Here is a 13,190-nt window from a genome sequence, read left to right on the forward strand (position 1 = left end):
ATAGAAAAAAATAGTTAGTTCAATGATACTTAGCATCCAACAACACAATCATATTTAGCATTCAACAGTTGGTTTAATGAAAAAATAAATATTTTTTTAACTAAACCCGGAATATATTAAATTTCTTACGAAAATTAATTATCCATAATATTTCTTCAATGAAGAAATAAATTAATTATTCCTAATATTTTTTCGAATTTGATAAGGAATCCGTAAGCCGGGAACTTAAACAAAATTAAATAAATCATACAATTATATGACTTTTAGAATTTTATTATATTTTAAGCTGTAGTACATGATTATGTTTAATTTATTTTAAGTCGTTTTATGTGAAAATTTGAACGAGATATTGCCATCACTTTCCCAAAATAAACAAAAATTCCACCGCACATACTTTTTGTTTCTTTGTTCTTGCCGCTGCCGCAAAGCGTGAGAAAGCAATCAAACATCACTCACTCCGTCACTCAGGAGTCAGGTCACTATCTTTTTGCCATTAACAGCTGTATTAAATAAATACAAACTAATCTTAAACTCAACTTAAAATTAAAGATTGCCTTTTCTCTGAGGTAACAAAATATTTCATTTTATATTTATACCGTGAGATCAGAATCCAGGCTAATCTGACGGCGTTATTATTCGTGCTAAGATAGATCGAACGGCTGGATCAAAACATAAAATTTATGTTACTTTGGTGGATCCTAATTCCTCGGTCTCTCTCTAATCTCCATCTCTCTCTCTTTTTGCCCCCAGATCTCTCTCTCTCCCTTCTTTTCCTTTTTTCTTTTATCAGTCAAAAGAAAAGAGCAAACGATAAGTGCGAAACCCTAGCTAAAATCTCGCTCTAAAACTCTCTAAAGTTTTCTTCTTTGTGATCCTCTGGGATCAATCGTTGCGCCGCTTCTAGCGGTTCGTGGGCAACGTAGCGCCGCCACATCACCGGAATGAGGTCGTGTTCGGCTCAGAAGTTCATGGACCTGGCTGATCGGTCCCACATTAGCAGAGATTAGGCGTCCTGGTTCATATATACACAGTTTCTCTTATCTTGTGGAGAAATTGGAAAAACAAACGGATTGAGAGGCAGAATTCACAGATTGGAGCTCAGATTCGATCGGTCTTTGAACCATTGTGTAAATCTGAGAAGAAATTGGAAAAAAAGCGAAGAGAAAGGGGTAATCATTGTATAGTTTATACATTTTTTAGCGGCGTTAAATCGGAGCAGGAAGAACAAGGAGTCTAGGTTCCTTCTTTGGCAGTTGGTTATAGGCGCCGCCCATTTTTTCTTTTCATTCCAAATTTGAGTGAGAGGAAGTGAGAGAAAAAGGGGATTGAAGTATCCAGGGATAGAGAGATGTATAAAAACCAATTGCAAGAGCTTGCACAAAGGAGTTGCTTCAATCTTCCATCGTATACCAGCATAAGAGAAGGTCCTGATCATGCGCCGAGGTTCAAGGCGGCGGTGAATTTCAATGGAGAAATCTTTGAGAGCCCCGGGTTTTGCACCACGCTTCGTCAGGCTGAGCACTCGGCTGCCGAGGCTGCTCTTACGGCTCTCTCCCAACGTGGGCCCTCCTATTCCCTTGCTGCTCGCATCCTGGTTAGTATCAGTTATTTATTTTCTCTATTTTTTACATTTTCTAGGAATTGGTATTCTTTTCAAACCTTTTTGTTGATTGATAGTAATGTAAGTTTGTATTGGGTTTTAATCTTCTCTGAAAGAGATATCTCGATCATGGAATTGATTTCTGAAACTCCTGTTCGCGAGGAAATTAAGAAAAGGGGATCTTTTTGTTGCCTCGATTTTTTGGCCCAAAAAAAAATAGTTTCGAAAAGTCCCGACCCCATTTTGATCAAAATCTTGAACTTCATACATTTTGGAAAAATCAATTATATTTTCTTAGAGTTGATTTTTCTCTCCTGTCAGAATACACTGTGAAATATAATACAGTCATTAGTTCGTACAGGAGAAAGAAAAGGTACTCGATTTCCGAGGTGGGGGAGACAAACAATTAACTCGCAAACTTGTTACTCGTACTTTGCACATCTCTTTAACTGTAAAAAAGTAATTAACAGTTAATTAATATAGACAGTAGGATTAAAGAAGTGTAGTAAAAGGGTATTTTCGTCGGGACGAAGACGGAAGAGGGGGGAGGACTGAGGAGAGACGTGGCTTTTAATTACGCATTTATTACTTTGTCGTATTTTAATGCTTCCACTTTATAGTTCGGTGCTTTATTTTTCGTGCCCATCTTGGCTCTCTGTATTTATTATTAGTTTCTCTTATTATTTGTTTAGTGGGGAGGGGTCTCCACTCTCCACTAGCGGTCGGCTAGGGTTCCGTGCCCCACTCGTTAGCCACCGTAGTCTCCGTCTACTTCATTCATTTTAATCTCAGACTTTTGCATTTACACCTAGGGCTGTCAAACGGGTATGAAACGGGTCGGGTGGATGTATTTTCATACCCTTACCTGTCAAGTTAATGAAAAAAACCTTATCCATTGCCGTCTTATCAAATACGATACGGGTCAGTAAACAGATAAAAGGGTGTCATTAAATAGATGTATATGGACCATGAGTAAAACCATATCACATCATCCATCATACCCATATAAATATTTCATTTTATAATTTTTATTTTTAATAATTACCATTATCTAACGGGTATGAAAGTCTTTATCTGTCATGTTAACAAAAAAGAACTTTACCTTACCCTTATCCGATAAATAATGAAAAAAACCTTATTTGTACCTATCTTATCGAATACTATATGGGTTGGGTAAACAGATTAACGGGTACCATTGACAACCCTATTTGCACCCCTGGAAGTTTGTTATGGGAAGTAAACAGCCTTAGCAACTAATAACACTTGTAAAGTTTGTTTTGTTAATTAATTTATTGCTGTAAGAGTTTTGTGTATTGATGAATTAAAGAATGGATGCAGAAGTCTAAGAGTTAGGAAATCAACCATTTTGTTGATCATATTGGTTCAACTGTCTGATGTTTGTATGATAAGATAATAATGCTTACATCTTAGTAATGAGATATTTCATTTTTGTTGGGTTTAAATTTGATTGTAAGTCTGGAAGACTGTAGCTACCAAATTCTAGTTTTTGTCAAGTTGTTTATACGCAATCTTTGTTTAAAATTATTTTCCCATCTGCATTAATTGCATGGTGTACAAAGCTTGAGAAAAGAGGGGAAACTTTAGCGGCCTTCAATAAATCTAGTGCATAAAATGTATATACAAGTCAAACAATGAAAGGTGGAGTAGAGAAATTTGACTTCAATATTTGTTTGGTGCTGACCAGGAAAAGAGGTGGGATTTTAAATAGAGGGCCAAATTAAATAATAAAAAGATTTGGTTGGGTGGTTTTGAAATTGGATTGGGAAGATATTTGGGGCCCACCTGTCACCTAATCCCTCTCATTAGTCAAGCATTGTGGACCCCACCTCCCTTAGTGGTAGACAGCCATATTGAGTAGACTAACACTTGAACTTCTCAATGTTTGGTTATCATATTTGGTTCCTTTTTTTCTTTATACATTGCAAAAAGAATAACTATGATGAACTAGAAAAATTGTGCCATGAAGCCTGCAAGTATCAGTAATAATGAGCACAGATATTTTAAACGTGCCGAATGATTATGTAATGCATGACTTCATCGATTACCATGCTTTCAAAATATTTCTTAGAAAATGGAGTAGGAAAGAAGACTTTTCCAACTCACTGCTTCTAGATAAAATGTGAACCACTAGTTCTTGCTTGATTTTCTCACTGCAAATATTTAGGTTCTGTTACCGGTGAATTAATTATGCTGTTGAGTATTCAAATCTCGATTCAAGTTTTCAATCAGTGATTACTGTTATTGACCATAACAGTTGGGTTAATGCGACGGGTTGACTTGAATATGTTTTCAAAGATGATTGGTTATATATTGTGCCCAACTTGACAGAGACCACATTAGGATTTCTATCTCATTATATTTTAAAAAATAAAATTGTACTTTTGGCAGTGTTAAACATTTAAGAAAATGAGGCATTCGGTTTGTTTTTTAATTCAGGATGAAACTGGGGTATACAAGAACTTGTTACAGGAGGTGGCACAAAGAGTTGGTGCGCCATTACCATCGTACACTACTGTGCGTTCAGGTCTCGGCCATTTGCCGGTTTTTACATGCACTGTTGAATTGGCAGGAATTACATTTACTGGCGACCCTGCTAAAAATAAGAAGCAAGCTGAGAAAAATGCTGCTTCTGCCGCTTGGGCCTCTTTAAAACAATGTAAGTTTCTACGGTTCAAACTGCTGATTTAGAATGACACTGCCTGATATAACACCAATTAAAGACGTCCGTATTTAGCATCAATTATGCCTTGAGTTATTTAAAAACAAAAGCAAGAATGTTGCAATAACAATATAGTGACATGAATTGATTATTGAACAGATTTTTCTACCGTCATTCCAATACAAATTTGCTTAAATGTTGAAGTATTGGTTTTAGAAGAATCTTATATGGGCAGTTCACTTTTTTGTTAGTTTGAATAGATGAATCTCATTTGTAGACCAAAAATTTATAAAAGAATTGTGTGCTGCTAATCTTGAAAAAATTGTTTCTTCAAATTTATTAAAATATTTGGTTCAGTATGCAATAAACTGTAAGGATAGTTTTTTTGCTTTCATGCCTATTTTTTTGCATGATAAAGTGCTAATTCCTTGTGCATCCTACAATACAGTAGCACAGCAAACGGCAAATTCTTCAACGGAACCTGAAAACAGTGACGAACTGGAGCAGATCCGCATTGCCCGTGCTTTGCTCAACTACCGTCTTAAAGAGAAGATTGCCATGGCGGCGAGCAACCCCACTAACCCTTACGCCTCTCCCTTCCCTAAGAAATTCCCAATGCAACCACCTACCGACTCAAGCCGCCGGCCACAATCCATCCACCACCAACCGGCACAATCCAATCACTCCAAAATACTCCCTCTCATTCGCCCCAAATCAAACTCCCGACCCCGACCCGACTCCTCCACTGACATGTCACAAGCAAGTTCACCAAGACCTAAGTTCCCTGCCCTGGGTGCACCCCCGTACGTCCCGGTCAGACATTACCGTATTCCATGCCATGCCATGGCGCCACCCGTCACTGTCAGGACGGCAGTGCCAGTATTCTCTGCCCCACCGCTCCCACCTCCTGCCAGTGGAGTTGGGCTTAACTTACCGCCAATTATGGGCCTGCCACCATCTATCCGCATGGCTTCCCCAGTGCGGATAAGGCCTGCAGTACCAGTATTTTCTTCTCCAGCCCAGGTGCAGGCTTCAAATCCTGTGTTGCCTGTTCAGATAAAGGAAAGGTCGTTTAGACCATCCACGCCAGTTGAGGCTCCTGCTGCCATAAAAGAGATTGCTGATAAGAAAGTTCCAGTTCCATCACCTCCAGTTCAGATAAAAGTGGATGCACTAGCTGCTGTTCGATCACCTCCAGTTCAGGTGGAACTGGATACACCAGCTACTGTTCCATCACCGCCACTTCAGGTAAAAGATGTGCAGAGTGCTGCTACTGATGTTAGTGAGGAGAGTATCAACAAGAGAGATCAGATGGCGAAGGAGGCTGCAATAGAGAGCTTGAAGCAGCTTGAGATAAAGAGATAAGTGAGAGTTGTCATGAGCGCCCGGCAAGCGGCATATGGTGCCTTGTTCATTTGTTGTAACTGCATGATATGGGAGTACTCTCCAACCTTTTTAGTTTGTTTTAAAAAGATTAGGGTTTTGGCCAGGTTGATATACCTTGCATGTCTAAAGATAATAGCCTTTCATAAGGAGATATCCGACAGTAGGTTATAATATGCGTCTTAGTTTCCACCACCTTTATTTTTGTCCCTTCTAAAATATAACAGATCGCCCGATACTTATTATAATAAACCAGAATCGAGTCTACAATCAATCAATGCCAGAGGGAACTTTCACAAATCCTTGTGCATAAAATGAATGTAAAAAGAGGAGGGTTCAAATGTCGTTCTTTCACAAATCCTTGCATAAAATGAATGTAAAAAGAGAAGGGTTCAAATGCATTATGTTTTTGTACTTTAATGTGCTTCACATATTTTATCTGTTTTCAAAGTTAGAATAATTGATGAACTGTTCAATCTGAAGCTTCATAATATAGTATATATTTGGAGATCAAATTTTTTATTTTTTAGAATTTTATAAAATTTGATTTTTAAGTATATTTTATTATGAAGATCATGTTGAGTGGTTCAAATGCTCTATGTTTGAATTTTAAAAACGTGATAAAGAATGTGAAGCAGCACAAAATCATAGAGCATTTGAACTCTCGTGTAAAAATATAATTTTGGAAAAAAAATATAAAACTTCATCAAATGCATTAAGAAAATAAATATATAGATCCATAGTATACATCGAACTATCATATCCGTGATAGCCTTATATGCATGTTATAAGTTGCCTCCAAGTGCATATTATACGTATTATGCATAATATAAGCGCCTCACTTCATAATCGAAATTGCCTCAACTGTTAGTAACTGCAAGTTGTTAAATGTTTGAAATTTTAAAAAGAATAACGTGAATTAGAATGAACAATTTTAACTGCTTCACTTGAACATAACTTTTCAACATATCACGATAACATAACCAAAACTTGGTATTATAGTCACTGATCCCAAACTGCCCTGCTAAATTACAAGTTCAGTCCCAATAAATCCACCTAAACCTAAATCTGACCAAAAAAAACCCGATGCAACATTTTCAAATAAATATACCAAAAAGGGATATAAGTTAACACATTCTGAACAAAAGTCTAAACAAAGGACCAGTTGGAAAAACAAAATGCAAGGCAGTGTACATTCCCATCTTCTCCTAGTACCTTCCAAGCAACAGCCTGATCATACGACACCTGGCGACCCATTCCGGAGAAACAAAAACCACCAGCCGGTAGATACGCGTAACCCTGAGGTGTCAAAAAATCCACACAGCGGGTTAAACACAAATTTTAAAACTACAATAACCAAATAACTTTTGTCACATAATAAAAATACCTGTTCCATTAGTTTGCCAAACTCAGCATAGAGTGCTTTCTGACCAGGTTCATCGAAAATCTTATCCAAAGAGATGTCTTGTAGAGCAACGAGTGAGGTTTCTAACATGTCAAGCCCCGATTGGTTTGCAAATGTAAATACTGGCTTGGCCTGTAAAAGAAACAGTTAATGTATTAACAAAAAAACCGGCCATATTCAAAACCATTTAATGCAATTCTTTCAGCTGAGCGCAAGCATATATACCTTGAAAGAACAGCATAGGATAGCGTCTTGGTGATGCCAAAGCATCTTTAGCAATTCATCCCCGGAATCATCCCCACATGTCAACAAGTCAACACCCAAATGGTAGCTTTACACCAAATCAACAAAGAAACACGATAAATAATACAAATATAACAGGAAAAGCAGGGTTAAAATGCCCATTATTTCGTCCCCGATCATGCCTCACATCCTAATCTCCTATTTCAAACAGTCAGATCCGAAACCGCCTAACATGTCTACAAAAAAATATAAAATTTGATTGCCAAACACATTATAATATGGAGATCATGTGGAGCAGTTGGGATCGACTATTTGGACTTTGTAAATAAAGATAATAATTCGAGGCATGACTGGGGCACAAAAACAATGGGGCATTATTAACCCTATCCAAGGGAAAGAGGGTACACTTTTAAGAACTCTAGAAGCTTTACTTGTAGCTGTGGCAAATCCAACGGGCCAAGGTTCCAGCTTGCGGTGAACCGGGCAGAACCCTCTGACCACCAACCAAACGGCCACTGCCAGGATGAGAAGGCGTCAGAGCAATTGAGACACGCTGGACCGCAGAGACTACACCACGCACATATTGACGGGCCATTGCAGCTACACTCTCCTGCAGATGGGCCTCGTAAGGGAACTGGAATGCAATTGTCAGAACAGATCGGGAGTTGGTGGCACAACCATCAGGAGATGCATCAGAGTTGGGGTTAGTGGATCCCACTTCCAGGCTCGATGCTAGGTCGAGAGTGCGGCTTGAAGGCAATCCATCCTACATAAGAATTTCCTATTTTAGTTGATGTGATTGTTGATAGTTTAGATTTAGATTTTCTTTGTTACAAATATTTATTTACGCAACTGATTTTAAATCAAGCGGGATGACACGGAACCCAGAAGATACAAGGGGTGCATCGTCAGGGAAGAGTTCATCTATTGGTGCAAACACAAGTTGAAAGCATGAACCAAGTGCATTCTCATCTATCCCACTACAAAGCTGATGCAAAGAGGTAAATATGTCAATTGTCAATACAAGTAGCAGAGAAAATATTGTCAACGTTGAAGTAATAAAAGAGCACCTGTAACAGATGGACATCTCGGGATAGCATGACCTCCTCCTGAGTAAGAGACTGGCCTTCAAGGCGTACCACTTCAAGAATCTACACAGTTAAATGTCAACCTTTTACCGGTTACAAAAACTCATTTGATTCATTCTATCTCGTTCCTCAAAAATCATTTTATGAAAAGCAAAAATGACATACCTCCTCATTTTCTATGGTGTGTGCAAGAGGCATGATTATCTGGTTACCAGAAAAGCGTTGAGGTCTTAGCCCGGGAAGTGCACAAGTTGCGGCCTTCAGTGATGCGGCTGAGTACACATCTACATTATAATCTGCCCATTCTGACCGGTGTTCCCTCAAAAACCGTACCAGTAATGCCGGCGGCACACTCTATCAATTAAAGCAAAAAAGATCACATGAGTAAAGATGCGAATAATTTAACACTAATAGGTCATAAAAAGACAACGAGGATATATGGGTCCACCTGAAGTAACATGGATGCTTTGGCACAGATTATGCCTCCTGGAACAGAGAAAGCATTGTTCGGCGAATTTGGACAGCTCCGTAATTTCTTAGTTGAATTTGCGGTAATTATAACATCTTCAACCCCATCACCAGCCATCAGTGACCATCCATCATCACTAAAACCACTAATCGCATCATTAAACCCCCTGAAAATTTCAAAGCTCAACTGTTAATCAATGTTTTTGTATTATAATAAGCAACTACTCTTATCAGGAACCTAGGAGCATTTATTTCAACCATACCTGCTTAGTCTTTGGCTGAAGGTACGCAAGACAGCGGGTTGCCGGCCCAAGGCATATACAACTTCGCCACTTGTCTCTTGTGCAATTTGTCTGATGTGGCGTAGAGCCTTCAATCACAGAATTTACATATATTTATTTCGTTATTTGCTCTTTCATAGATAAAATAGAGTAACTTTACGAGACAGGTACTAACTTGGACTAGAACATAACAATAGGTGAGATCATACAAAATGGTAAAAGAGTATCTGGAGAGATATTCGTTATTATACTGGTACCGACTGCTATGCAACGAGTACAATTAATTCAAGCACTTACTGCAGTCGTCATCTTTTGTGCAACCACACGAGACGACTCATAAAGAGGTCTAAGCACTTCTGGTACACTCCATGCCTGTATGTTAGAGAAAAACAGAGGATGGTCATTAACAGTAACAAAAACACGTAAATTAAGCAAAATGTGATGAATGAAATTGCAAATTTGCATATAGACCTCGAGATCAAGGTGATCTACTATGTGAACTATTGACCCGCCTCCTTCGCATGGCCTAACCAAATAGCCACTCGGTAGCATCTCTGCTCTGACAAACTGATGCGCTGCAGCTGCATTGGGCCCACCGCCAGTACCACTCAGAGATCTCTCACAAACCTTCAAAAGTTTAAGGAAAAAATAAACCAGTTGTAGTGTGCATCCCCTTATTACATTTGCGGCAAGAATATTTAAAAATTAAACTTAATTTATTCATACCACAAGGCTTCCATCCTCTAAAGTTGTTGTGTATCTCAGGGTCCAGAAATCACGTGCCGGTACAAGTGTTGTTGGCGCGTACATCTACAAAAATCAGAAAGTAGAGAATTTCACAGAACTGAAATGTTTATTTAATAAAAAGGCATCCATAAAATAAACCAAGAGATCTATACTGGGTGTTCAAACTAAAACATTTTTATAATAGTTTTCTTACTTGCATATAAACAAGTTCAACTGTGCCACCATTTCCAGCTGGAAACATTGTAAACACTTCGAGACTTCGACAATCTCGAAACCATGAAGGTCTATCTTTAAGTATCTCCACAATCTACACCAAATATCAATACGTAAGAAAACCAAGTTTGCGCTTCGTTATTTTTTTTAGGCTAAATTTACTTGAGGATAAAAGTACCTTAGATGGCTCCAAGTTGACTAGACCACAGGCACGTGCGGCCACACCGCGGCATCCATGTGAAACAGCAACTATACCAACCGAATCCGGACCAGGCTACATTATAATTTTCAAATGACATTATACAGGTAGCATTATACAACAACATATTAATAAATTGAATAGTATCGATAAAAAAATAAAACCTTCATCCCAGGCATCTGGACCCAATCAACAGCAGTCCCGGTAGCCTTGGATAGGAACTCTGTCAAGGTCTCCTCCGCTAACGACAGGAGTCTATAAAAGGTAAACTTATAGTGATTAACGTAAAAGCTCCTTTAGTACAGATAAAAGATATTTAATCCTGATATTTTTTTTTACCCAGAAGGATTATTTGCATCCCTAAGCGGGTTCTGAGGTGTTGTCACAGCCGACTCACAGCTCGTATCGTTCGCTATTGATGCCTACCTTGTAAAATAAGATTCTTTCAGAAAAAACTAACCCAAACAAAGTGTATAAATTTATAGGTCAGCTTATTAATTTTGAGACGTACACTTTGTAACTGTTGACGCATGTATGCATTTTCGTGTACAAGTTGGGAGACCTGTTTCTGGAGCCTCTCATTCTCCTCCATTAAAAGTTTATTCATGGCTGTTAACTTTCGATTCACTGCCTGGAGCCTCGATGACTCTTTTCTCTGTTTGTCACGGCATCTATAATTTCACCCAACATATGTATCAGTGCTAAAATTTAGAATGTATTTAAGCCACAGCATCTACGATTGCACCCAACTTATGTATTAGTGCTAAAAATTTAGAATGCATATAAGCCTCTCTTTTCGCTGTTTTGACTGTTAATAATAAATTTAGAATGCTTTCTAGTTAATTAGCACCCGTGTTACCTTCTATTCTGGAACCACACTTTTATCTGCTTCGGCTCAATGTTTGCGAGAATCGGACATTCTCGTAATAATTGCTGGCGCCTGGCTGAACTCGGTTTAGGGCACTCAGCATAGACCCGCTCTAGCGCATCCACTTGCTCCGGTGTATACCTTAGAAAAAAAACATAAAAATATTACTTAATGCAATAGGCATGGCAATTTTGCAATTGTACACAAATTATGCGAAAATGTAACATGTGATTACAACATAAATGCAACTATACCCATACATTAACACATAATTACTAACCTGACGTATTTCCCGGCATCCATGCCATGTTTATCAACCATTCCACCACTGCTGCTACCACTTCTCGTGGCCACAGCTGCAGCCATTCTTATCTGGCCACAAGAGATCCCAAAATAACACTCAAAGTGATAAACACCAGTGCAAGTACTTGTGTTTCCCTCTTATTCCCCTTCTAGTACCACAAACTTATTCCTCTTTTGCTTTCCTTTGCCTCTTTCCCCTTTCCCTTTTCCTTTAAGATCCTGTTGCAACCAAAGAAAAAAAAATAATGGGTTAAATTTTACTATAATAACTACTATTTAAAAGAGTTAGTATTCTATTTTCTCTGTAAGCTTTAAAGACTCAGCTCAGGAGTTCTTTGAGCAGCTAAATAAAGCCCAAAGGAGGCAACTTTCAAAAAAAAAAAAAAAAAAACAGAAAGCAAATAAAAGGAGAGAAAAAAAACGACACAGAGATAAGAAAAGTAAAAGCAGAGAATTAATCAAAATGCGCAGTAAATCACAGAAAACATGCACACAGTTCATTTTTTAATGAAAGGAAAAGCAAAGACCTATTTCCTGTTAAAATATTTTTCACTGAAACCGCTTGTTGCGTTCGGATCTCAATCCAGAAAACAGGAATAAGAGAGAATTGGTTGAGTGACATTGAATTTCGTGTAACAGAGCAGTGTTTTGTGAGAAATACCACCAAAATGGAAGGTGAAAAATGCAAATAACTCCATAAAAGCGAGAACTTACAGATAATTGAACAGAGAGGCTCTCTAAGGAGAGCCCGTGAGAAGGCGCATCAGATAACTCTCAATAGCTCACAACCGGAGAAGGAGATGTAGAAACATACAACAAAACCAGAACCCATCACATCAGAGAAAAAAAACCAAGAGAAACAAGGAGTGAGTGGGGTTCAGTTAAGAAAGAGAGAGAGCTTCTGGGATTGGATAGAGACTAGAGCTAGGGTTTTTTTTGAAGAGCGAAGTAAAAAAGGCGAAGAGAAGGAGAAGAAATTAAAAGGAAACAGTGGAGAGAGACGGGAAAAGCTGACAGCTTTAAAGAAGCGAGAACAGAAGCGAGCAGTCGTACTGACAGGAGAGCACTGTATTTTTGTGTGTGTCTAGAGAGAGAGAGAGAAAAAAAAAAAAACAAGCGAGATAGAGCTTAGAGAGAGAGAATGGTAGGGTCGGGAGAACGGGAATACCGAGGCTTGATTAAATGACGAGAATACCCCTGGGAAGTGACCCTTGCTGAGGGGCAGTGGCGGGTAGGTGACAAGCTACGAGTGGCTAGAGAGACCTAAAGGTCTATTTTGAGATCTTCCGTGTCTATTTCTCTGTGATTTTATATATAGTGATTGATTCTTGAGTCGATGCAGGGACTCGTTTCGGGAGAAGGTTTTCAAACGGGACGCCGTTGGATGGAACGGCTGGTTGTAACGGTTGTTGGTCCCTGTGTATAGCACTTAAATGCGTATCTCCGGTCCTACGTAAGCATGGATTGCCCCGGTTCACGTGAACCGAACCAGATGATGGGTTCGATTCCTGGTTCTTTTGCGACGGATTGGGTATGGATGGATGTGTTGCCACTTACCGAATTGTCGGTAGAACGCGGTCAATTGCAATTCGTAATTCGTTGCATTTGTGCACCCTTTTGCCTTCGCCTTGAGGAAGCATATTTTAGTGGACAAATTTCATTTGAAAATTATGATGTTTTAATGTTAGAAAAAAGGATAAAGGTTTATTGCA

At 38.7% G+C, this 13,190-nt stretch overlaps 2 protein-coding genes across 2 annotated transcripts; one reads left to right on the plus strand and one right to left on the minus strand.

Annotated features, from left to right (window-relative positions):
- The first annotated feature begins 726 nt into the window (after positions 1-726).
- On the plus strand, positions 727-5,857 carry LOC144556705 (double-stranded RNA-binding protein 6-like). The gene is made up of 3 exons (XM_078305101.1): positions 727-1,594; positions 4,058-4,277; positions 4,729-5,857. Exons 1-3 carry the CDS (start codon positions 1,349-1,351, stop codon positions 5,643-5,645), a joined length of 1,383 nt encoding a protein of 460 aa, XP_078161227.1. The 5' UTR covers positions 727-1,348; the 3' UTR covers positions 5,646-5,857.
- A 725-nt stretch (positions 5,858-6,582) lies between these two features.
- LOC144557313 (homeobox-leucine zipper protein HOX9-like) lies at positions 6,583-12,592 on the minus strand. The gene is made up of 20 exons (XM_078305872.1): positions 12,193-12,592; positions 11,456-11,697; positions 11,167-11,316; positions 10,819-10,978; positions 10,647-10,729; positions 10,472-10,562; positions 10,287-10,382; positions 10,089-10,202; positions 9,875-9,958; positions 9,620-9,775; positions 9,446-9,520; positions 9,131-9,237; positions 8,848-9,034; positions 8,565-8,753; positions 8,382-8,462; positions 8,165-8,299; positions 7,743-8,077; positions 7,294-7,399; positions 7,051-7,200; positions 6,583-6,962 (listed from the first exon to the last, which is right to left on the minus strand). Exons 2-20 carry the CDS (start codon positions 11,539-11,541, stop codon positions 6,813-6,815), a joined length of 2,535 nt encoding a protein of 844 aa, XP_078161998.1. The 5' UTR covers positions 11,542-11,697; positions 12,193-12,592; the 3' UTR covers positions 6,583-6,812.
- Between the last annotated feature and the right edge of the window lie 598 nt (positions 12,593-13,190).

This window comes from Carex rostrata, chromosome 7 (assembly GCF_964058835.1).
Source record: "Carex rostrata chromosome 7, lpCarRost1.2, whole genome shotgun sequence".
In the NCBI taxonomy this organism is placed as follows: domain Eukaryota; kingdom Viridiplantae; phylum Streptophyta; class Magnoliopsida; order Poales; family Cyperaceae; genus Carex; species Carex rostrata.

Excerpts from the sequence above, each read along its gene's own strand:
- LOC144556705 (XM_078305101.1), top strand. The coding sequence starts at position 1,349 with ATGTATAAAAACCAATTGCAAGAGCTTGCACAAAGGAGTTGCTTCAAT. Across the intron at positions 1,595-4,057 it reads CCCTTGCTGCTCGCATCCTG|GATGAAACTGGGGTATACAA; the intron begins GTTAGTATCAGT and ends TTTTTAATTCAG. Across the intron at positions 4,278-4,728 it reads TTGGGCCTCTTTAAAACAAT|TAGCACAGCAAACGGCAAAT; the intron begins GTAAGTTTCTAC and ends CCTACAATACAG.
- LOC144557313 (XM_078305872.1), bottom strand. The coding sequence starts at position 11,541 with ATGGCTGCAGCTGTGGCCACGAGAAGTGGTAGCAGCAGTGGTGGAATG. Across the intron at positions 9,959-10,088 it reads TTGAACTTGTTTATATGCAA|ATGTACGCGCCAACAACACT; the intron begins GTAAGAAAACTA and ends TGATTTTTGTAG. Across the intron at positions 9,035-9,130 it reads TTCAGCCAAAGACTAAGCAG|GGGGTTTAATGATGCGATTA; the intron begins GTATGGTTGAAA and ends TGAAATTTTCAG.